Source organism: Sphaerodactylus townsendi, linkage group LG03, assembly GCF_021028975.2.
Source record: "Sphaerodactylus townsendi isolate TG3544 linkage group LG03, MPM_Stown_v2.3, whole genome shotgun sequence".
NCBI classification, from domain to species: Eukaryota; Metazoa; Chordata; class Lepidosauria; order Squamata; family Sphaerodactylidae; genus Sphaerodactylus; species Sphaerodactylus townsendi.
Genome location: NC_059427.1, coordinates 177,536,962 through 177,560,145, shown reverse-complemented (window position 1 = coordinate 177,560,145; position 23,184 = coordinate 177,536,962). Strand labels below are relative to the sequence as shown.

At 51.5% G+C, this 23,184-nt stretch overlaps 2 protein-coding genes and 1 long non-coding RNA gene across 5 annotated transcripts in view; 2 read left to right on the top strand and 1 right to left on the bottom strand.

The window, feature by feature from the left end:
* Window positions 1–2,702, top strand: part of ITIH6 (inter-alpha-trypsin inhibitor heavy chain family member 6) — a 53,405-nt gene extending 50,703 nt beyond the window's left edge. The window contains exon 15 of the mRNA XM_048491057.1: window positions 903–2,702. Within this exon, the coding sequence (XP_048347014.1) occupies window positions 903–1,138 (236 nt within the window). The 3' untranslated portion in view covers window positions 1,139–2,702. The remainder of the gene's footprint in view (window positions 1–902) is intronic.
* The window catches only part of LOC125429710, a 398,924-nt gene that overhangs the window by 118,828 nt on the left and 256,912 nt on the right, over window positions 1–23,184 (top strand). The window lies entirely within an intron of this gene.
* Window positions 5,716–23,184, bottom strand: part of PHF8 (PHD finger protein 8) — a 34,730-nt gene continuing 17,261 nt past the window's right edge. The window contains exons 10-21 of one of the 3 annotated variants that reach the window (XM_048491062.1): window positions 23,015–23,106; window positions 21,579–21,668; window positions 20,422–20,637; window positions 20,120–20,217; window positions 18,275–18,429; window positions 15,946–16,031; window positions 13,479–13,618; window positions 12,347–12,603; window positions 11,102–11,197; window positions 10,186–10,295; window positions 8,878–9,223; window positions 5,716–7,530 (exon numbers count right to left, since the gene is read on the bottom strand). In XM_048491062.1, coding sequence (XP_048347019.1) covers window positions 7,442–7,530; window positions 8,878–9,223; window positions 10,186–10,295; window positions 11,102–11,197; window positions 12,347–12,603; window positions 13,479–13,618; window positions 15,946–16,031; window positions 18,275–18,429; window positions 20,120–20,217; window positions 20,422–20,637; window positions 21,579–21,668; window positions 23,015–23,106 — 1,775 coding nt within the window. In that variant the 3' untranslated portion in view covers window positions 5,716–7,441. Of the gene's footprint in view, window positions 7,531–8,877; window positions 9,224–10,185; window positions 10,296–11,101; window positions 11,198–12,346; window positions 12,625–13,478; window positions 13,619–15,945; window positions 16,032–18,274; window positions 18,430–20,119; window positions 20,218–20,421; window positions 20,638–21,578; window positions 21,669–23,014; window positions 23,107–23,184 lie in introns of all 3 variants that reach the window. The other 2 variants (XM_048491061.1, XM_048491060.1) reach the window with 2 other exon arrangements.

Here is a 23,184-nt window from a genome sequence, read left to right as displayed (position 1 = left end):
CCTTCATAGTGGTCTCCCATCCAAGTACTAACCAGAGCCAGCCCAACTTAGCTTCTGAGATCTGACAAGATCGGGCTTGCCTGGGCCATTCAGGTCAGGGTATTCATTCATTTCCTTCTTTTACAACCCTGCTTTCTCCTGATGGGAGACCAAAGCAGCTTAATTATTCTCTATTTTATCCTCACAATAACCCTGTGATGTAAGTTAGTCTGAGAGTGAATTACTGGAACGAGGTCACAGAGCAAGCCTACATGGTAAGAGTGGAAATTTGAACCCCGAGTCAGTCTGGAGGCATGCTAACCACTACACCACACTGCCTCAGGGGCACCTTTCTCTCTCTTTCAGGTGCCTCACACGAAATTACTATTATAAAAAATCTGGGTTGCTGAACTAGCTGGGGATGCCGAAAGCACAGAGCCATTGGCTTAAGTTTGGCTCTGCATTGGTGAAATGGCTAGACGTTCTGTTATGCGAGGTAAATTGCAGCCAGAAGGAAACCTCTCGCTGGGGGTCTTTGAGCAGCGACTGGCCAAAAGCTTGTCTGGGAAGTGCCAGGCGGATCCAGCGCTGTGCCTGTGTGGCCCCTTCTAGCTCTAGGATTCTTCGCACGCCCCACAGTTTTCTTTTTTCCTTTCTCTTGCCATTGGCTCTTGAGTCTACCCAAGAATGGCCCTTGACCTTTGTTTCTTATCCTACATCCCTTCCGAAATCTCCCTCCTCCTTATTCTTGTCCCACAAACCTAGATGGTGGGAAACCGACGTACGTCAGGATATGAGGGGCAGGTTACTGTGTGTGTGGGGTCCGTGACCGTCCCGTTGGAGGCAGCATTTCAAAACTGTCCTTGTCTTCCCCTGTGTATTATGTGCAGCGATTACCCCCAAGGCCCTGTGTTCTTCCACAGGCCAGTTCCAGAACGGCGACTTCCGGCTCTCCCCGTCCCCTGCTCAAGGGAAGCAAGAGGCCTGGCTCTGGAGGGCCACTCGCAAGGTGCCTGTTGCGGCCGTCACCAAAGTGCTGAAGGACTCCCCGCAGAGAGCGCACGAGGCTCCCTGCTGGCTGGTGAAGCGTAAGGATGTGGAGGCGCTGCTGGGGGCACCCTACCGTTCCTACCTGGCCTCCCGCCTGCGGGAAATGTGAGCTGGCCGCCCTTCCCACAGTCACGGGTCGCAGCCTGCAGCAGCTGGGCCAGGAGGCGGCAGGACTCAGGCCCGATCTCATCTCTGTGGCCTTTGCTATAATGGGATGTGATAGATACCCCTTCGTGGTAGACTCCAGGACAACAGAGGCAAAGGTGGGGTTGCAACCAAAGACATACTTTGGCCACTCTCTCGTCACAACAAAGCACTTAGAAAGATCTCCCCATTCGGTTTTGGCTGATTTAACATAGGTCTTACATTTAACAGGAAAGGCGCTGGGCAGGAGCACTCAATTGGCTTCAAGTGGCACACACTGTCTCCCTTCTTCTGGTTTTAAGCAGATGTTGCCTTCCTTTGGCTGGAGCATTAGGACTACAGGGTTTGTACCCTTTTCATTAAAGCATCAGCAAAGAAATGCAAACCATAACAGGATCAAACACATGCAGATACATTTAAAAAAAAACAGGAGGAACTGATTGGCATCCGTGGCTACAAAATGCTGATCTAAGATCTGAAGCCTGCATTGTCCTCTGACCTAAGATGTGCTTTATTTCTAATTGAAACAGGAGGTCAGACTTAATTCTTATAGCTGAAAGTGGACACTTTGACAGGAGATAAGAATTCCGCAAAGGCGCATAAACCATGCTTGTGCATAAGCCACTGTTCTGAGTGGAAACCATTGCGGAACAGTGACTCTTTAAGGGACACGACAGCCAGCCTCCTCTGAAGAGGTTAATTCTGCCCCAGTTGTGTGATTAGCCTGTTCAGACACTCCCAATGCGGAATGTCACTGTTCACCTTCCCCTGTAACTGTCCACTGCCTTTGAAGGTTTATCAGCAACCCTAAACAGAGATGGAACGCATGAGGAAGAGGCCAACACCCTCGCTGGATATACTGATTCATAGCATATTATTCTGATTAAACCCCACAGCACCCGTGAGTGACACATGCTGAGTCCCCTGCAGGGGTTGTCATAGGGCAGGGGTGGCCAACCCAATTGGCCATGCTGGCAGGGGCTGATGGGAATTGTAGTCCATGAACATCTGGAGTGCCATAGGTTGTCCACCCGTCATAGAGCATTGCCCTCGAATACAGAATCCTTTACAATCATACAGTGCCCCTCAGCGACATTTTTACCCTCAAAGGACAAAGCCCGGAAGATCCTGATAGGGGCAAACTGGAAAATCAAGGCTTGAAGCACGTCTGTGCATCAGAATGGCTAGCTCCGCCCCCCCCCCCCCCCATGAGAGATCAGACGTTTATGGATGGCACCCACAGCAAAGTACTCAAAGCAGACATCCAGCGGTTCGGCTGAGGTCTTTGTGGGTCATCTCTTGCCCCCAGCTACTGGACGGGCATCACTTAGTCATGCTAACTGCGTTACAGGTTTTATTTATTGTGGCTTTCTGCAGTAAGGATACTACACCAAATACTACAGCAATGGAGGGGGCCCTTCCTTTTTTCACATGGCAAATCAGAGTTCAACTTTGCAGCGGGGCAAGACTCTCTTCCCTTGGTTTAATTGCATTTTCCATTCTTACAATAAAATATAAATTGCTGTTGAGATCTACACCTGATGTTAAAACTTAAGCAGCTGTGTTGATGGGGGCCCCCCCCCCCCCCCAAAAAAAAATTGCTGAGGATTCCAGACCACAAGCTGAGATCATCGCAAGGAACTGGTCCGAATATCCCTTGGTTGTGCCACTTCTTAACAGCTTGATTTGGGGCCAGTTTTCACAAGACAGCAAAGTCCAGCACAAAGCTTGTTCTCAGCTTCAGCAAAGAAAAGTTTGGCTTTATACCCCGCTTTGCTCAACCATTCAGGAGTCTCAAAGCAACCTACAAACTTCTTCCCCTTCCTCTCCCCACGGCAGACACCATGTGAGGTAGGTGGGGCTGAGAGAGTTCTGAGAGGACCGTGACTAGCCCAAGGTCACCCAGCAGGCTCCACGTGGAGGAGTGGGGAATCGAACCTGGTTCTCCAGATTAGAGCCCGCCACTCTTAACCACTACGCTGGCACCTCCCTCCTTGAGCAGGCTGGGCCTGGCTTTAAGCTTTCTTCTAGAAGAGATTAAAAAATGGCCTTCTGAGCATGGCCCTCTACTTGGCAAGAACCGCGGGGAGGAGGTTTCAGGGCCTGCCCACTAAAGGGTCTCACTCTCGGCTTCTGCCTTTAAAATATCCTTAACACACTCACGGTGAAACTGCTGTTGGGAGTGGCGCAAGGCTGCACTTCCAACTGGCCCTCTCTGGCAGAGGGCTGAATCTGCCTGCGCAGCTGGTCTGGCCCTCCTGGCAGGTGGGAATGTGGCCACAGCAGGGGCATGGCCAGGGAAGGAGCGAGTCAGCTCCCAGCCGGCTGTTGTCCCAGCTGTGCTGGTGGCCAGGGCTTAGGACAGGGGTGGGCAATTATTTTTTCCATGGGGCCGCATAAGAAACAGAAAATATTGAGGAGGGCCGGGCCAAAAGGCAGGGGGAAGGGTTTGAGCTCGCAGAAGCTGGCAGCCAAGGCAACCGCTTCTCAAGTGGGTTTCAAAGACGCTTCGGCTTCCCTCAGTAAGGGAGAGGGCGCTTTTGAGCCCTGCAGAAGCCGGGCAGCCAAGGCAACCGGGCTTCTCATGGGCTTTCAAAGGCGCCTCCCAGCAAGGCGCTGGGGCTACAGAAGCCGGGCAGCCAAGGCAACCGCTCTGGAAGGGCTTTAAAGGCTCCCCAGCAAGGCAGGGGGGCCTGTCAGGGTCATCCGGCGGGCCAGATGTGGCCCGCGGGCCGTATAATGCCCAGGTCTGGCTTAGGACTTACACCCCCTTTTTAGTAGCCTAAGTCCATTGAGTCTCCTGGGGGCTTCCCAGCAATGGGGAGGCTTTTCTGCATTTTATACCTCCCCATGCTGCTGGGAAAGCCTCCTGGGCAGTGGTGGGTCAGCGCAGCCGGGCGCCTGGCCTACTGAACGGGGCAGAATCTGGTTGCTGCTTACCAGTGCGGTTCCCATTATGCAGCCCAGAGTCCATTATGTGCAGCTTGTGGCTTCAAAATGTTATTGTATTTACTTTATTCGTAGGCAGCCTTTCCCCCACTGGGGCCCCAAATCAGTTGACATCACTCACCTCTCCTCTGTTTTACCCTCCAAACAATCCTGTGACATAGGTGAGGGTAAGTTTGTGTGACCGGCCCACACCCCTCCAGGGCAGAGCAAAGACTTGAATTTGGGCGTCCTAGATCCTAGCAGCCCAACGCTCTAGCCCAGGGGTCTCCAACGTGGTGCTCGTGGACACCATGGCACTGCCAACAACTTTACTCGTGCCTGTCAAATGCTTTTAGAAAGTGGGACTTTTCCCAGCAGGAAATTTTCTCATGGGCTGTGCAGATTAAAAGGAATCCTGTTGAAGAGTCAATATTACAGCTGTAGATAACCTCAATCGCTGACATTTTGTGGCTATCCCCAACTTCTGCGGCATTTCGTAATTGTGCCCACCAGAACTCCAAAGATGCCCATGGGCCCAACAAGGTTAAGGACCCCCTGCTTTATAGACACGACACCACGTTTTAAATTAAAGCTGGAATAGTGTTAGTTGCTGCTTCTATGTAGTTTAAACAGAGTTGTAATAACTGTAGCTTTGATTTCAGAATTATAAATTAACGCGGGCAAAATGTTAGGAACAAGATCCACCAGACCACAACCACACAGCCTGGAAAACCCACCAGAACCAGTATAAATGAATGATTTCTAGATTCCATAAGAACGTAAGAACTAGCCTGCTGGATCAGACCAGAGTCCATCTTGTCCAGCATTCTGCTACTCGCAGTGGCCCACCAGGTGCCTTTGGGAGCTCACATGCAGGATGTGAAAGCAATGGCCTTCTGCTGCTGCTGCTCCTGAGCACCTGGTCTGCTAAGGCATTTGCAATTTGAGATCAAGGAGGATCAAGATTGGTAGCCATAGATTGACTTCTCCTCCATCAATCTGTCCAAGCCCCTTTTAAAGCTATCCAGGTTAGTGGCCATCACCACCTCCTGTGGCAGCATATTCCAAACACCAATCACACGTTGCGTGAAGAAGTGTTTCCTTTTATTAGTCCTAATTCTTCCCCCCAGCATTTTCAATGGATGCCCCCTGGTTCTAGTATTGTGAGAAAGAGAGGAAAATGTCAATATTTTCTACCCCATGCATAATTTTATAGACTTCAATCATATCCCCCCTCAGCCGCCTCCTCTCCAAACTAAAGAGTCCCAAACGCTGCAGCCTCTCCTCATAGGGAAGGTGCTCCAGTCCCTCAATCATCCTCATTGCCCTTCTCTGCACTTTTCCAGGTAGACAAAGTTTCCCCTGAAACACACTTCAAATGCAGGAATGATCATCTTTAGGAGACTTCTGTCCCCAAATACAGTGAGGTGTTAAGTTCAGTCTTGGTTTGGAACCAGTGAATCGGCAAATTGTACACATACCTGGTCTTTGCCTTCTCTTCTCCTGAGCATTAACCACGGCAAGAAAAGCCCGGCCCCTCCCTGCCCACTCTGTACAAGTCAAGCCTTGTGTTCGAAGAAGAACAGAATCAGAAAAGCACACCCATACAGGAGCCATACTAAACCAACAAAGGTTTTTATTCTAACCCTGAATATATAAAAAAAGTCTCAGCCTCCTTTTGTTTTCTTTTTAAACACACATTTCTAGAGAGTTGCCTAAAAAATAGAATTCAAACATTTACACAAGCCTGCTGGAGCCCAGCATAAAAATATGGGATACAGCCATAGAAACAGCCGTGGGGCTGGCTAAAAAGGCCTTGCAGTCCTTGCTGGGAAGGCAGGGTGCCCTCCCCCCCCCTCCCAGCTCCCGCCTGCTACAGGGAAGGGGGGGAGCGGGAGGGGCAGGGAAGACGGCTTTCTGGCAAAAATGTAAAAACGGGAGAGGGGAAATTAGCAGGAGACTCGCCACAGGAACCACCACTGAAGCTACACTGACCCCTGACATTCCCTAGCGAGAAGCTCACTGGATCCACCCCAGGCGGGGCCACTCAGACCCATTTCCAGGGAGCCCTGGAGTCTGCAGCCATCAGGAAGCATCCAATGCTGGACTGTACCACTTCTGACTGCAAGACTGGACGTTCCTCAGATTCAAAACACGACATACAGACCCCCCACTGATGCGCGACAGTCAAGCCACAGAGCGGGTTCTAAGCCGGCCTCTTCCTTGACATGCTAGTTTTGAAAGATCAAGGTTTACTGTGACAGCGGTGGTATTCAATTATCCACAGGCCTGGACACCCCTCCTACCCCACACTTAGAAGGGGAATGGCCCAGGACTAGATAAATCGAGTGAAGATATCACTAGTTATTCAACCCGCCCCACTCCCCAAAGCCTGACTGAAAGTCTTCAAAGTCAACACAAGGGCGTTCTCCACTGTGCCGGCTTGGACCTTTTACCAGCCTGCCCCAGGTTTCTGAGAAAGAGCACAAGGAAAACACCACTGCATTTTCCATCTGGGGCGTGGGGGGGCGGGGGGGAACGGGACAGATTCCTGCCTCCTTGGAGTCTCCTCAGTAGGTGGGTTACTCTGCAGGGTACAGAAAACAAGGCACTGCCAACAAGGAGATGTTGAGTCTTGAGGAGTGCCTCCATGGGATGGGGAGGGAGGGAGGGAGGGAGGGAGGGAGGGAGGGAGGGAGGGAGGGAGGAAGGAAGGAAGGAAGGAAGGAAGGAAGGAAGGAAGGAAGGAAGGAAGGAAGGAAGGAAGGAAGGAAGGAAGGAAGGAAGGAAGGAAGGAAGGAAGGAAGGAAGGAAGGAAGGAAGGAGAAGTTGTTTCCTGCTGGGAAAAGCCATTGAGAAAGAAAAAACAAAACAAAAAAGTAATACCACACTGAGATGCCAGGATTTGTGTGCAACAGCCACAGTTCAGAAGGGGGATGGAGCTGTTTTGGGCAGCCAGAGGCTAACCGATGCCTCCTTGTGTGATTTGGCAGAGGGAAAGGAGAATCCTCCCGAGGTATCAGCCCCAGAACGAAAGGAAGTGCATTGGGTTGAGGTAGGGATCCAGAGTCTGTGGGCCTGGGGGAGCCCTTGGCCGGCTGCGTGGATGCCACCTCCCTGGGGAAGCTGGTGCTGTTCAGCCTGATTCCAGAGCCGCCGCCCATCTAGTTCAAAGCTTCTGGCAGCAGGGTCAGCTCAGTCCTGGCTCTGATCCATGTGGGGAGCACGAGGGGTCATGCGGACCAGGTCCACCCCCCATTGTCCTGGCAGTAAGCCTCCAAAAGCGTCTCTGCGCCCCTCCTCAGCCATCCAAGGGGGTGAGGACTGGAACTGACCATGTTTAGAGTAGCAGCTTGCCGTTGCGATGGATCTTCAGGATGCGGCCGAGCCGCTGCTTGGCTGTTGCTAAGCCCTTCTTGGGGCGCTTCCCTGGAGTAAAAGAGGAAAGGGAGTCAGGTCGGCCGGCACCACTCTGATTTAAAACTACCCCACTTTGTTCACAAATGAGGCACTCCAGGGTGATGCCGCCAGAAGGCTACTCCTGGAAGGAGGAAAAATCAAAACGGTACTCCCTCGCGTCATTCACATGGGATGCAGCATCCTGGAAAGCGGTCTCCATTGGACCGCTCTGCTCTGGGGTGGCTTCTGTTCATTTTGAAGGGTCCTTGTGCTAGACAGCTTTCTGGAGGATTGTGCCTGTGAGAGCTTAAGATCACCCTGACTTCTCCCCACCCCCCAGCCCTGTGGCCATTAATATTGGCCAAAACCCGCCAGCCAGGGACAGTCGCCTCTCCTTGAATCATGGCAGTGACCCCCTTGCAATCTAAAAGGATTGCTGTCTCCATGACTGCCACCCAACAGAGGTGATGTTCCAGGGCACAGGTGTCAAACTCGCAGCCCTCCAGATGTTATAGGGATGATGGGAACTGTAGTCCATAACATCTGGAGGGCCGCGGGTTTGACACCTATGTTCCAGGGTATTGCAGGATCCAGAATTCCTGGACAGAAGAGTAATGACAAACCAGCAGGCGAATTTCCTAGGGGCTGATAACTCAGCTTCCTTCAGCCTCAAATTCAGGGTTTTATCGCCGTCAAGTCACAGCTGACTTTTGGCAACCTCGAAGGGATTTCAAGGCAAGAAACATTCAAAGATGGTTTGTCGTTGCTTGTCTCTGCGGAGCAACTCCCGGACATTTCAACCCTCGACTTCCTTGGTGGTCTCCCATACAAATGATAACCGGGGCTGCTGCTGCTTAGCTTCCAAGATCCAATGAGATCAGGCTAGCCCAGGCTATCCAGGTCAAGGTCTCTGGTGGTTTGCTACGGCCGGCCTCTGCATTGGGACCCTGGCCATTGCGTGGCAGTCAGTCTCCCATCCGAGCGCTCATCAAGGCCGACCCTGTTTAGCTGCCAAATCTGTCCAGATCTGGGCTATCCAGGTCACTTATTCCTTACGATTCACAGGGGGCACTGCAAAGTTCCTTCCTATGTTTCACATATATAACCTTCGCAATCTTGACAAACTGGCCTGAAAACAGGTCAGTCTTCCTTGATGGGAGTGGGGCACAGAGAAACGGCAGCCGGGCAGGCCCCCGAGACAGCCGGGCAAGTTCACCCCCTGAACGTGGGTTTACAGCTCAGCCTCGGACAGGGCCTTCCTAGGCAGAGTTGCCCCTTTCTTAGTGTGACGGGCTTAGAAGGACGTGAGCTCTGCTGATGACTGCCCTGTAGGAGTCTGAGCTGCTCCATTCTGAAAGGCCAGGCACATTGGCTTACCCTGTGTGGCTTGGGGACCTGGCGAGCCAGTTGAAGGGCGCCGCTGGGACAGGAAGACACCTGGCGCCATGGGTGTGGAGCCACGGTTCACCTGGGCCATGCCAAAGACGCTGGGCCGGGCGGTGTATTCGTGATCCACGAGGCTGCCTGCGAACTGCTCTTGTTTGGGCTCGGGTGTTGGAGGGGTGGGCACCAGCGTCACCACAGGGTCTGGGTCCTGCTGCGGCAGCAGGTCAAGTTCCACTTCTTCCTCCACTGGTTCCGGCTCCGGTTCTGGGCTGGGTGCCTTTGGAGATGGCGGTTTCCTTTTCACAACAAGTTTCCTTCGCTGCAGCTTCTGGTGCTCCTTTAGGTGGAGAGAGCAATGACGGCATCCCAATCCTACAACCATGGGCCTTTCATGGGGCTGGTGGGGGGAGTTACTTAAATAAGATCCCCCTCCTGTCTAGCACTAGAATGGCACCTGCAGTTTAGCACAGACATCAGCAAGGGACAAATCCTTAGTCCAGGGGTCTTCAAACTATGGCCCTCCAGATGTTCATAGACTACAATTCCCATGAGCCCTACCACTTGGCCATGCTGGCAGGGGCTGATGGGAATTGTAGTCCATGAACATCTGGAGGGCCATAGTTTGAAGACTCCTGCCCTAGTCCCTTGGAGACCAAATGCACACCTTAAACCCATGAAGATGCCTTATACAGAGTCATCTACTAAAGTCAGCATCGCCTTCTCAGACTGGCAGCTGCTCTCTAGAGCCCCGAGTGGAGGTCTTTCATATCACCTGCTAACTTGTGCTTTTAACTGGAGATGCTGGAGATTGAATCTGGGACCTTTTGTAAGCCACGCAGATGCTCTGGGGCAGAGCAAGGGCCCCACCTTAAAATTACACCACTGAATATGTGCCTCCTAATGCTGGGCCATAGCTAAGAAACAGCCGGTGCTCTTTGATGGAGAACTGTTCTCAGCAGTCCAGCTAGGCCTATAACCACTGCAGTTATCCAGTAGGTATACTCTGATGCTGGTTTTACACATTTTCATTGGTATTTTAAAATGGATCCATTTAGATTGGAAAAAAAAAAGATTTGGAGCATCCCCTGCCCCAGGAGAAAAATGATTTATCAATGTAAACATAAAATTAGGAGCGCCCTCAATTGGCTTCTGAACCTCAGTTCAACTCCCTGAACCACCTCCTGGCTGGCTCCACAAGAGGGCAAAGTCAAGCCAAAGGGGAAGGCAGCTACCCCAGAGACGGAGCGGGACGGAGCCCGGATCCAGCGCCCTTTCCTCGCAAACAAGCCCTGACGTTACCTGCTGAGCCAACTTGGCTGCTGCAGCTGCCAGTCCCGTCTCGACGGAAGCCACTCGAGTGCCCTCACGTACAGGGCGGTCCTGCTTGGGCAAGCTTGGGGTGACCCGGGCTGCAAAGAGAGGAAGAAATGAGATAGTGCCAGGGGACACCCTCCTCATGGCAACCTAAGTCTTGGGGGCTAAGAGAGGAGGAATGCCTTGCCTGGCTCCCTCTATCCCAAAGGAACAACGTCCTCCAGAGAAAATACTGTACCAGCTGGGAAGACCCCCAAGAACTCTGTTTCCCATTTGCGAAGCTGCACCCATCCAGGCCCCAAACACATCCACCCACTGAACCAGAGCAGAAACTGGGCAGTTGGTCCTCACGCATATAACGCCTCTCCCTTGCCTGGATCAACGTTTATCCCAGAATTGTGCTGAAGTTATTAGAATATGTTTGGTTTACTGGGGGAAAAACCCATGAAATAAGTACAGCCCCACCCGACAGGCTCCCCGATTCAAATGTGCTCAACAGATTCAGAGCCGGCGATGACCCCCACTCGGTGCAGGATGGGAACGTTAGAGGGAGAAGTGTGCATTCCCTGCCTTCAGAGCGGCAAACACTGTCTGGTATAATGGATTCTGCTGCTCGTCGTAGATAGAGTCAAGGATGTAACTTCAGTGTAGAAATCCCAGCCCCAAGCCCTGTTATTCAGAAGCATCACTGCCTCCTAAGATATTAACCAGGCATTTCACTCCCACCTCCCAAACACATCTTTCGAGCAGTGCGAACTAGAAACTTGCTTTAGAAAACAAAAACAAAGCTGAGAAATTCAAGAAATGAAATTGTGTGGTGTGTGTCTCTCTGTGTGGTGCAATTATGTACAACTGTACAGCGTGCACAACCTTGGTGATAGACAGAGGACCACTAAGTTACCCTTCGGGCTCCATGGGGCATCGTCTGTGCATTTCTTCTTCTTTGGTAGTGACTTCAATGCTGGGTCATCTTCATCAGATTCCAAGGAAGGATAAACTACAGACACAGAGAACAGGGGACGGAATCTGTACAAATGGTTATCTCATAGTTTCATAGCAGAATCTGACCCACACTTTCATGATCAGACCAAAGAAAACAACACCCCAATTTCTAGAACGGTCAACAGTCACGTGGAGGCGTTCTCAATCCAAACCGAACTGAGAGAACCAGGCTCCGTCCGCCACCTGGCCTGGTGCGGAGAAATCAGCTTCGGGACTCCGAATTGGATGACTGCTGAATCCCAAGCACGCCAGTCAAATTTACCCACTGAATTCATCCTGAAGGCAGTTTCTATCGAGTGGCACTTAATGCTGCCCGCGTCTTTCTCAGATCTTCACGAGGTCAGCAATGAGGGCCTTCTGAATTCTGAGAAATGCTTGACATGCTGCATCCACAACTCCCAGTCCTAAGTGGAATAAGTTACACGGCCCCAGGGAACCTGTCCATGTAACACAGCTGCATCCTTCTCGTGGCTGCTCACATTCTCAATTCTCTATTTCGTGCACAAAACCCAAAGGTCTTGCCGACATTGTCGTTAAAGACTGGAGACGGGGAAACTGGCAACGTGGCGAAGGTGGGGGAGGCAGCAGAACTGCTGGGAAGGGCAGGAGTGTCTTCTCCTCTCCCTGCAGCCATGGAGGCTGGACACTCAAAGGAGACAGCTTCCAGTGTCATCCCTCACAAGACCCCGGGTCTTCCTGGGACTGCGGGCACCTTTCCAATTCTGACACCACGTGGTTGGGGGAAGCCACAGCAGGGCTACTGCAGGAGGTGGAGCCAGCCACTGCAGCTTCCCTGCAGTGAAGAACCTTAAAGCAACCTTTCAAAAACATTTTGCACAGCCAAAGTCTCCAATGACCCATCAGAAGCCCTGCTGGGAACTCCCTACCCCACCCCCCGTGAAAACACTTGGAAGGCACCAGGAAAGTTGTCAGCAGGGAGCGTGGATCCCCTGGGCACCATGCTGGGGATTCTGTGCCAGGGCAGCCTTCAGCTGAGGGGCAGCAGGGCAGGTGCTTCGTTGTTGGGTTGCCTGCCCCACCCTGCAATTAAATAGGGCCCGAATGTCTCTCCCCCACCCCCAATTCTGCATACGGCTGACCTCTCCCACCCCCTCAATTGCAACCCAGGAGGGACGATCCTTACTGTATTCGGCGTCCTTGAAGCAGGTCCCGAGGCTCTCCTGTTCATCCATGCTGGCCTCCTCTTCCTCGCTCTCGGTGCTGTGGTGGGCCGGGCGCTTGATGGGCCTCTTCCCTGAGCGCTGAGCCCCGGAGGATCCTGCAGAGCCACGCTCGTGCCCACCGGCCGCCAGCCAGGCCTGCAACGCGGAGGCGCCCGGGGAGGACGGCGAAGATTGGAGGTTGGCCATGCACAGCATCCCCTGGATGGCTTCCTGGGTGCTGGGGGAGGCAGGGGCATCACTGGGAGGGGAAACACAAGACCGGAGAGGGCGCTTGGGCAGCAGACCTTCACACGGCATCGTCAGCCTTGCGGCACTGATGACGCCCTCCCGCCAGAGCCACTTCCTGTCTGCCAAAAGCAGTTGAACCAAAGAAAAGCCAGACTTTGTAGGAAGTACCTTAGGTGGGACCCTTTCTCCATTATGAGTGTTTCTTCCAGAACAGGAGGCAGCGCCAGTTCCAGGTTCTGTTAACCCCCCCCACCCCATGACCTACTTCCCACTGCTACATCTGCATTCATCCTGACTTACTTCTGCATCCTTGTCTTGCTTACAAGCCCTCTTGTCACCCATGCTCAGTTGCCTGCACCACCAGACCACCCTTTCCCCAATAGCTCTGGCCAACGTATGCGGCTGGGGTTGCTGCTGCTGCTGCTGTTGCCACCAGGAATGCCACCACTGTGTACGCACCACATGCACTTCCTGAACAACGCTGGGGGGATGTGTGTGAGTGGGGGTCAGAGGCAGTACAACCCATCAGAAGTCCTGGGCCCAGGCAGCAGTCCCACCTCAACGGATGCTGATGTTGACCCTGGCGGGAAGAGCCCTTGAAGTTGCAGGAAGGCCCCTGAGGATAAAGGCTCCAAAACTGCCTCCCCAAAGGTACGTGGCTCAGTGGAGCCGAAACGGCTCACATTTCTCTAACCCCATGGGAGAAGTCTCCTCCAAGGGCAAAGGCGGATTCCCGTGGGTTCTGGAAAATTTGGAAATTCTCCTGCACAAGCAACACCTAAAATAGGGAACTGCACTGAACCTGCACAGTGGCAAAACCTCGGTAGGGACAGCCAGCAGTCCCTCTGGGCAGCCGCTTCTCACCTGAGCTCGTCGTAGTCTGCACCGCCCACCTGCCGACTGGCTTTCAGCAGGTCCAGGATCCCGCCGGCGCTGCTGCTGCCCTCTAGCTGCTCATCGCCAGACACCTCCTCTTCCTCCTCCTCTTCTGTGGTATAGTCCTCCTGGAAAGGAAGAGCAAGCGGAGGCTGCTGGGGGGTTCTCTGCAGCCACATAGTGGCTGGCACCGCTGGCTCCTCTCCACCAGAGCCAAGGGGAGCAAAGATGGACGCACAAGGGGAAAACACTGCTGTTCAGAGAAGCACCTTTAGGGGGCCCTCAGTCTCACTGCAGAACATTCACATGAACACGCACCTGAGGCTGACTCCCCCTCGGTCCATCAAAGTCAGTACTGGCTACTCAGACTGGCAGCCATTCTACAGGGAGTCTAGCAAAGTTCTTTCACATCTCTGGCTGGCAGGTCTTTTTTTAACTGGATATGCCAGGGGTTGAACCTGGGACCTACTGCATAAAAAACAGATGCTTTGCCATGGACCTGGGGTCCCATCCCCTACTGCCCTGTCCCTTGTTAACGGGCGATACCGGGGACTGAACACGGGACCTTCTGCATGCAAAGATGATGCTCTACCATTGAGACGGGGCTACAGGTCACGGTCTTCCACATCCCCTCCTCCCTGGTCCCTTTAAGTGGAAATGCCAGGGTTCAATCCCTCCTATCAACACTTACTTGAGGGGCCAGGGGACCAAGAAGTGTACAAAACACAACTACACTGGAAGCAGCTAACAGCACGAACAGCTGCATACCTCAAAACGCTCAATAAGAACACGACGTCTTTAAAGAACCGCACACAGTCAGTCTTGCAACACAGACTCTTTGGTCTTGTATTATTTTCAAATAATTATGGAAACCATTACAATAGATAAGTATATAGTTCAATATAAGAGCGTCAATGAATCCTTCATACATGAGCTTACCAATGTCAAGAGCCTACAGTAAACATAGTCCAACAAAATCTACCAGACCACGGCCACACAGCCCGGAAAAGCCACCACAACCGGTTGAATCCAGCCGTGAAAGCCTTTGACAATACACAGATCAAGAAAACCACAGAACTAGTTGGCATCCAGATAAATGCCTGACCTCATCGCTGCTTCACACAGCCCTTGGCGTTATTGTACCTGGAGGTGCTACAGCAGACCACAGTCCAGGACATTGTCCCTCTTAAGGTTTGGGATTTATCTTCTTAAAAAAGGCTTGGCACTCCTGAATAACTACCACAAACCTTGAAGCACTGCCAAGGTCAGGCATTTATCCAGATGCTGACTAGCTCTGTGGTTTTGTTGAACTATGTCTGCTATAGGGCCTTGACACGGATGAATATCCACAAACCACGTGTGAAGGATTCATTCGTTCACTATATATTGAATCACATGCTTATCCATCGTGATGGTTTCCATAATTATTTGAAAATCATACAAGACCAGAGAGTCTATGTTGCAATACTGACTTTGTACAGTTATTTAAGATGTCGTGTTCTGATCAAGCGTTTCGAGACATGTTCGTTCATGCTGCTGCTTTCAGTGTAACCGGGTTCAATCCCTGCCATCTCCAGTTACAAAAAGGACCGGGGCGGAGGTGGTGAGAAAGACTTCTGCCTGAGACCCTGGACAGTTGCTGCCAGCCAGAGTAGGTGATGGGAAAGACCTCCACCTGAGCCCAGCAGCTGCCAGTCTGAGTAGACAATACTGACCTTGATGGACCAAAGTTCTGATTCTGTACAAGGCACCTTCATGCGTGTTCTTGGTCGAGGAGGAGCCGTGGCTCAATGGCAGAGCATCTGCTGGACAAGTTGGAGGTCCTATGGCCCAATCTATTTTTTTACTGGAGATGCCAGGGATGAAAGAAGAAGAGTTTGGATTTATACCCCACCTTTCTCTCCTGTAAGGAGACTCAAGATGGCTGACAAGCTCCTTTCCCTTCCTCTCCCCACAACAGACACTTTGTGAGGCAGGTGGGGCTGACAGACTTCTGAGAGAACTGTGGCTAGCCCAAGGTCACCCAGCAGGAATATAGGAGCGTGGAAACACATCTGGTTCACCAGAGCGTGGAAACACATCTGGTTCACCAGAGTGGGGAATCAAATCTGGTTCCCTGGTTAGAATCCACCTGCTCCTAACCACTACACCACGCTGGCTCTGGAACCTTCTGCGGTCCAAGCAGAGGCTCTGCCACTGAGGCAGGACCCCTCTCTCCTGAAGACACTAAGGAGGTACCGAATGAGAGGAATGGGTGGGTGAATCCTTAAGGTTGACCTGATGGGAGACCTCCTGGTTCTCAGATTCTCCAGTATTAGAATTCGGTTTGCTCCAAGAACGAAGCTCAGGCATTCCAAACCGGTCCTGATCTAAACCCAGATGGGGCCTAAGACCAGTCAAGCTGCGTATCTGCTCCCCACCTGCCCTGTTGGGCTCCCCCAAAACCTCCACTGACCTCAATGTCAAACTCCACTTCCCCCGGCTCTCGCACTCGGTTCGGGTCGGAACAGGGTTTGGCTCGCGGCAGCTTCCGGGGAAATTCTTGAATCAAAAGCAGAAACACAGAGAGAACAGAACTGATTTAGTTCATGAATGCAAAGGAGGGGCTGCCCGCAGGAGAGGAGGCTGCACAGCCAAGGACGTGGTCCGAGCTGAATGGTAAGAACGGCTTCCTATGGAACAAATCCTACATGCATTGAAAATACCACATGCCCCTGAGCCCTGAAGAGTCATCGAAGCCAGGCAATTACTGGAGACTGGCAGCTTAGCTTAGAGAAGCCTACATTGATTCGAAAGTATGAATGATTGTGTGCTTTGACAGATGCTTATGGAGACTGGGACTCTGGCTGTTCCACGGCCCCATTTGTAGAACTTTGTTCACACTACTGATTTAGTAAAGTGTCAAGATACTCAGTCCTACTGACTGCCAGCCACTGTTTGTGCATTGCTCAGTTTTGATTACTAGTGCACAATCTTTGTATTCTTTATGGATTCACCCCCTGAAAAGAGGCTTCTCATACCACTGAACAACAAAGAAGCAGGGGCTACCATCCCAAGTGTGCTGATTTGGGACTGGGTGCCCCATGTAACTTTACAGAGCTCAGCAGCAGTGGCGTATCTACCTAGGGACAAGGGGTACCCCTTGTCCCCGGGCGCCACTCTTCTGGTCATGTGGGGGGCGCAAAATAGGCCCCCCACATGACCAGGAGGTCCTGCTGCCTCATTGTCTCCGAGAACCCCTGACCCCGCCCATGTCAATGACACATGGACAGGGTCGAGGCAGGCAAAAATGAGCACCCTCCAAGCACCCTCAACCCCACCCATGTTGCCATGGCCTCCCCCCTCCCTTCCCCTCCCCTGCCAGCTGGACTTCCAGCCAGCAGACTGCAGTCTCTTCTGATCTCCCCTCTGGGCAGGCCAGAAGAGACTGCAGTCCCGACCTCGAAGACCTGCTTTTATAAGCACTGAGGCTGCGGGTGGGGCTTGGGGAGCAGGAAGTCCTACCCCTTCCTGCTCCCCAAGCCCCATCCCCGGCCTCAGTGCTCATAAAAGCAGGTATCTGAGGCCGGGACTGCAGTCTCTTCTGGCCTGCCCAGAGGGGAGGTCAGAAGAGACTGCAGGCTGCTGGCTGGGAGCCCAGCCAGCAGGGGAAGTCTTGGGGGGAGCTGGGGACCCTAGACCTTGCCCATGTCCATGGTGATATGGACGGGGTCGAGGGCACCAGCAGTGGGGGAGCGGAGCCTGGTGGGCGTCCCGGAGACAATTTGTCTCCAGGCGCCATTTACCCCTGGTACGCCTCTGCTCAGCAGGTACACGAACCAGGCAGCCAGCTGGTAAGCTGCATGGGCATGGATTGACTTCAGATGCAAACGACTACAGTAGACTGGCAGCAAAACAGTCAAAGGTGAGAAGACACAGGACTCCTCTCAGAGACACACAGGCAAGAAGAGCAAAAAGGAGGGGCAGAACTTGGTAAGCAGTAACTGAGGATGGAACCCCCCCCAAAAAAGTCCAGCTCGCATTCTGTGAGAGGGATGAAAAAGGAAAGGACATGGCATTGGGCTTAATTCAGCTTCCTGAATACATGAAATTTCAGTAAAAAAATAAAATCTAAGTTCCTAGTCCTTATGGTTGCAAAGATACACCTGAAGGCCAGCAATCAATTCCAAGTGAATTCTTAAAACCAAGGCAAAAACTGAGCCTGTGTGGGCATTCTCTGCCATGCAAAGCTCCTTACCCCTTCTGTATTAACTACCAGAAACAGGAATATCCCAAATAAGAGAAATCCCACATTTATACAATTGTGTGTAATTTACAGAGGATGTCACCATTTGGGTTACTGTGGGCTTGCAGCTCTGGCTTTAACAATCTGAAAAAGTTGGGGTGCTGTGTGGTTTCCGGGTTGTTTGGCCATGTTCTAGCAGCATTCTCTCCTGACGTTTCGCCTGCATCTGTGGCTGGAGATGTATCCTCTGAAGATGCCAGCCACAGATGCAGGCGAAACGTCAGGAGAGAATGCTGCTGGAACACGGCCATACAGCCCGGAAACCACACAGCACCCCAGTGATTCCGGCCGTGAAAGCCTTCGACAATACATAATCTGAAAAAGTGATTGGATGTTTGCCGAAAACAGCAGGTTTTGCAGAAGCAACTAATTCGATCTCGTAGATAAGCAGCAGGAAGATTGAAGAGAAGAATGGATACAGTGGCATGTATTCACCCAACCCAGGGAAGATATAACAACCACCAGTGAGTCTGGTCCAAGGAAAGGGAAGACCACATACTGGGGAGTCTCTTGCGTAGCACCAGGCTTCGTCTTTCCCGGCGCGGCGTCTCATCAATCTGCAGGTCTTCTTCAGAGTCGACTTCAAGGGCTTCAGCGTCAGACGGGCTAGGCGGGGCTTTGCGACTCCGGGTACGCTTGGAAGCCTTGATTTTCCTGCCAAGAAAAGATCCAACCACCTTATGATCTGGATCCAGGGGACCACCATGGAGGCTGCAGTCCCTGTAAAAGGGTTTTATGCAGAAACCTACACGTGCTTGTGTGAAATGAAAGTTATCTCTGTGTTTGCCAATGGGGTGTTTTACTAGGGTCTGACACAGCACAACTTCTACAGGGTGTGGACGCAAGAGTGTCAGGGGGATTGTATCTAGGTGATTGAGATGCACTCCTAGTTCAATGTAATTGCTACAACATATGTGTAAGTCTGCTATAGGTCATCAAAGGGTGGGTGTAAATGGGAAGTTCTCACAACGGAGAGATGTAGGGAGTGGTGTCCCCCAAGGATCCATTTTGGGACCAGTACTCTTTAACCTATACATAAATGACCTGGAAGTAGGGGTGGGTAGCGTGGTGGCCAAGTTTGCAGATGATACCAAATTATGTACGGTGGTGAGAACCACAAAGGATTGCGAAGAGCTCCAAGCGGACCTTGATAAATTAGGTGAGTGGGCTAAGAAATGGCAAATGCAGTTCGATGTAGCAACATGTAAAGTGATGCGCATAGGGGCAAAAAATCCAAACTTCACATACACACTACAGGGGTCAGTGCTATCAGTCACAGACCAGGAAAGGGATTTGGGCGTCTTAGTTGATAGTTCCATGGGAGCACGTCCAAACTCAATGCATAACGCAGCCGTGAAAAAAGAGCAGAACTCTATGCTGGGGATAGTGGGAAAGGAGTTGATAATAAAACTGCAAAGATTGTCATGCCCTTATATAAAGCAGTGGATGCGTAACCGCATTTGCAGTAACTGTGTTCCAGTTCCTGGTCGTCCCCACATCTCAAAAAGCTATATCGAAGAGATAAAGGGTAAAAGATACAGAGAAGGACAACTTGAGGATGATTGGAGGGACTGGAGCACCTTCCTTAATGAGGAGAGGCTGCAGCGTTTGGGGACTCTTCTTTTAGTTTGGAGAGGAGACGTCTGAAGGAGGATATGATTGAAGTCTATAAAATTATGCATGGGGTAGAAAATGTAGACAGAGATAAATTTTTCTCTCTTTCTCACAATACCAGAACCAGGGGGCATTCATTGAAAATGCTGGCGGGGAAGAATTAGGACTAATAAAAGGAAACATTTTTTCACGCGTAAGATTGGTGTTTGGAATATGCTGCCACAGGAGGAGGTGATGGCCACTAACCTGGATAGCTTTAAAAAGGGGCTTGGACAGATTTAGGGAGGAGAAGTCGATGTATGGCTACTTATCTTGATCCTCTTTGATCTGAGATTGCAAATGCCTTAGCAGACCAGGTGCTCGGGAGCAGCAGCAGCAGCAGGCTATTGCTTTCATATCCTGCCTGTGAGCTCCCAAAGGCATCTGGTGGGCCACTGAGAGCAGCAGAGTGCTAGACTAGATGGACTCTGGTCTGATCCAGCAGGCTTGTTCTTATGCTCTTATTTATTTTATTTACTTCATGTATTCCCCACCTTTCTCCCCAAGGTGGCTGACGTACTTTTCCTCCCCTCCATTTTATCCTTACAAAAACCTTGTAAAGCAAGTTAGGCTGAGAGGGTGTGACTAACGCAAGATCATCCAGTGACCTTCCATGACACTAGCGGAAATTCAAACCGGGGTCTCCCAGATCCCAGTCTAACTGCTAACCAGACTGGCTCCAGACAGCTACCTGGTGCCCCGGCCATTGGCCACGACCAAGGACAACTCCTCCTCTGTCAGGTCGGGTTCTCCGTCTGTGTCATCCAGACTGGAACTTGGCAAATCAAACTGCAGTAGAAAGCAAGGTAGACGTTATTCCAGGGGGCCAAAGAAGAGCGACCTAAAAAGGCCCGCAGGGGCAAGGTGGCCGAAGAGGGCTGCAGAGGCCCTGCCCAACAGCCAGACTCATCTTCTCAAGGATACAGCCCCACATCCGGGATGCCTTCCCCTGCCCAAGACAGAATCATTTGTACTGACTCAATGGTGCCTCACCTCCTCTTGGCTCTCCATGCCCTTCAAGGTCTGCCGTGCATATTTGTCCAGCAGCTCCAGCTCCAAGGCTTTGACCACAGCCATGTCTCGGCGGCTGCCTTTCCGGCCTGGCTCCTTAGGACTCTGGTCTCCTTTCTTGGCAGCACTGCCAGGCTGTGCGCCCCTTTGCAAGCCGAACGGGCTGCCCGTCTTCCCAATGTTCTGCTGGAATATATCCTGGAGGAGTGTGAGTACCAGCACGCTCAAAGGAAGCAGGGCTTGCCCCTGAATTTGCGACCATAAACAGCACTGGAGGCGGCGGCGGCGGTGGCAGCAACACCTCCCCCCTGCCCCCGCAACGACTTGGCTATTCCACCCACACAGATCAAAGTTCACTTTACTATCATGATTCTCAAAGTGAACCCAGGCAGGTCTCTCTAGAGCAGCAACCTCCAGATCCCAGACCTGCTTCCTGCCTTCAGAACTTCCGAAGCTGCCCATTCCCGGGTCAGGCCCGCACTGTTCTGAGAGGCAAAGGTCTTCCCTGGCAGTCTGAGATCCTTTCACAGGACGATTCAGGGGTCAGGGTTTGCAACGTCATCACAAAGGGCCAACAATCAAAATTAAACATTCCAGCTGAATATTCCACTCAAAAGCTGTCTGGCATTCCCCAGGACAGAAAGACTATGCCTGAAGGCCCTCTGCTGCTATGTGGGGTGCCAGGGAATTTGTTCTGTGGTGTGGTATAAACAGCCAAGCTACAGTCTCCGCCATGACTGCTCTGTGCACACCAGGGACTCCGCACTCCACCTCCGGAACTGAAGCAACCAGCTACTGTAGCTAGGCTACACTGGCCTGCTTAAAGTCTATCTCATTTATCACCCAAATGGAATCTTAATTTTCCAGACCTCCCACTCCCGTTAAAGCTGTACTGGCTGCCCACACAGACATGGAGTGAAGCTCAGGGATCTTTTGAAAGGAAGTGCCCCAGCTTGTCTCCTGAACCAAAGGTCATTTGCACACAAACCTGTTGACTGGTTCAGGAGGCTGATCACACATTGAGAAGCCCCTGACCTGCCAATCTGTCCCTCTCCCCAGAAACCACCTCCTTTAATACTGCTGCTCTGATACACTGACAACAATACAATCAGGATTGGCCTCACACTCTGTCCACTCACTTCCACAAGTCTGATTTCCTTGGCCAGGTCTTTGATGAGCTGTGCCGGGCGCATGGGGCCAGGGATTTCTTCCTCGTGCTCAGCCAGGGCCTAGCAAAACAAAATCAGGTTGATGCTGAGCACTCCGCTCTGCCCGAGACTGAGATGTTGTTGAAGGAGGAGGGGGGGGGGGTGAATGGGAGACCCTCCTGCAGTCCCCCTTCTCCCTGATACCTGGAGCCTGGGCTTTGTTCTCGCAGAAGTAGCAAACCTGCACAAACCCACTTCGGAGGACACGTGGGGGCTCAGCATGATAGGTCTTCCATGCACATTTTCAAAGAAAAGTTGACTAGAAGGGTCCTAGCAGTATTTATTTATTTAGGCATTCATCCCCTGCTTTTATTCCCTCTTGGAAATCCAAGGCAGATTATAACAGCATTCTCTTCTCCTCTGAGGTAGGTTACCCTAATGAGACAGGTGAGGCTGAGAGAGAGCAGCCAGTCCACAGCTCCACAGTGAGTGTCCACGGCAGAGTGAGGATTCAAACCCAGGTCTCCCAGATCCTAGCCTGACACTAGTCCCTTTGTCATACTGTCCATACTCTTCCTGACTGGTTAGATGTCTATATGCAGGGAATTTCTTATAGCCTGAAGCAGCAGAGCCTCCCTGTGGGTTTCCCATTTAAGAGAGAATGGCTGTCGGCAGGACAGTATCCCATGAGTCATCCTAGCGAAGTAATGGCTTGGGACCGGAGTAGCTGAAGGACCATTTTCTCTCATTCATTCTGACCTAGGAACTAAGATATCAAGGAAAGGCCCTCTTGAGCATTCCAATAACCAAATAAGCTTGTCTGGTGGGTACACGAGACAGAGCCTTTTCGGCGGCAGCCCCATGGTTATGGAACAACCTCTCTAGGGATGTGACTTACTCCTTTCAGTCTTTAGAAGGCAGCTGAAGAATGTTTTATTAGTTTGGCATTTGATTAGTTCTTCGGCTTATCAGCAGCTTTTAATTACTGACTTTAACGTGTGTTTTGTATGCATTTTATTATTATTTACTTAACATTACTGAAACTGTAGAACATATTTTACATATTTGTCCCAAATATGCTTACTGTAGACCCGATTTCTCCAATATATTACCCTCCCATGTAAGAGATTGCCCTACAATACCCTGGACATACTTTCTTTCGTACTTTCAGCTGAGATAACAGAGCTGGTAGCTGAATTCTTGACTAATGTACTAATGAACCAATAGGGTTCAAATGTTTTGGTCTGTTACTTAGTTTGTGCTATTGATGCCTAATAAAGGTTCCTGATTGATTGATTGATATTATTATTTACATCTGAAGCAGCCTTGAGCTCCTGTAAGGTAGAAAGAATGCTAATAAATGCTTTAAATAAATAAATAAAATATCTGGGCACCAACCCAAAAGGACCCCTTTTCTACTGGGTTACCTCTTTCTTGGTCCAGGAGCGGAAGGCTGTGTTCAGGGCTTTGGCCCCATGAACCAAGTACGCAGCGGGGTGCCTGCGGTTCTCCCGAAGACCTGTTGGGGAAAGGGGAGAACAACAGAGAGTCTCAGTGGGGTTGACTCTCCCACCCAACAACAGACACTGAGGAAGAG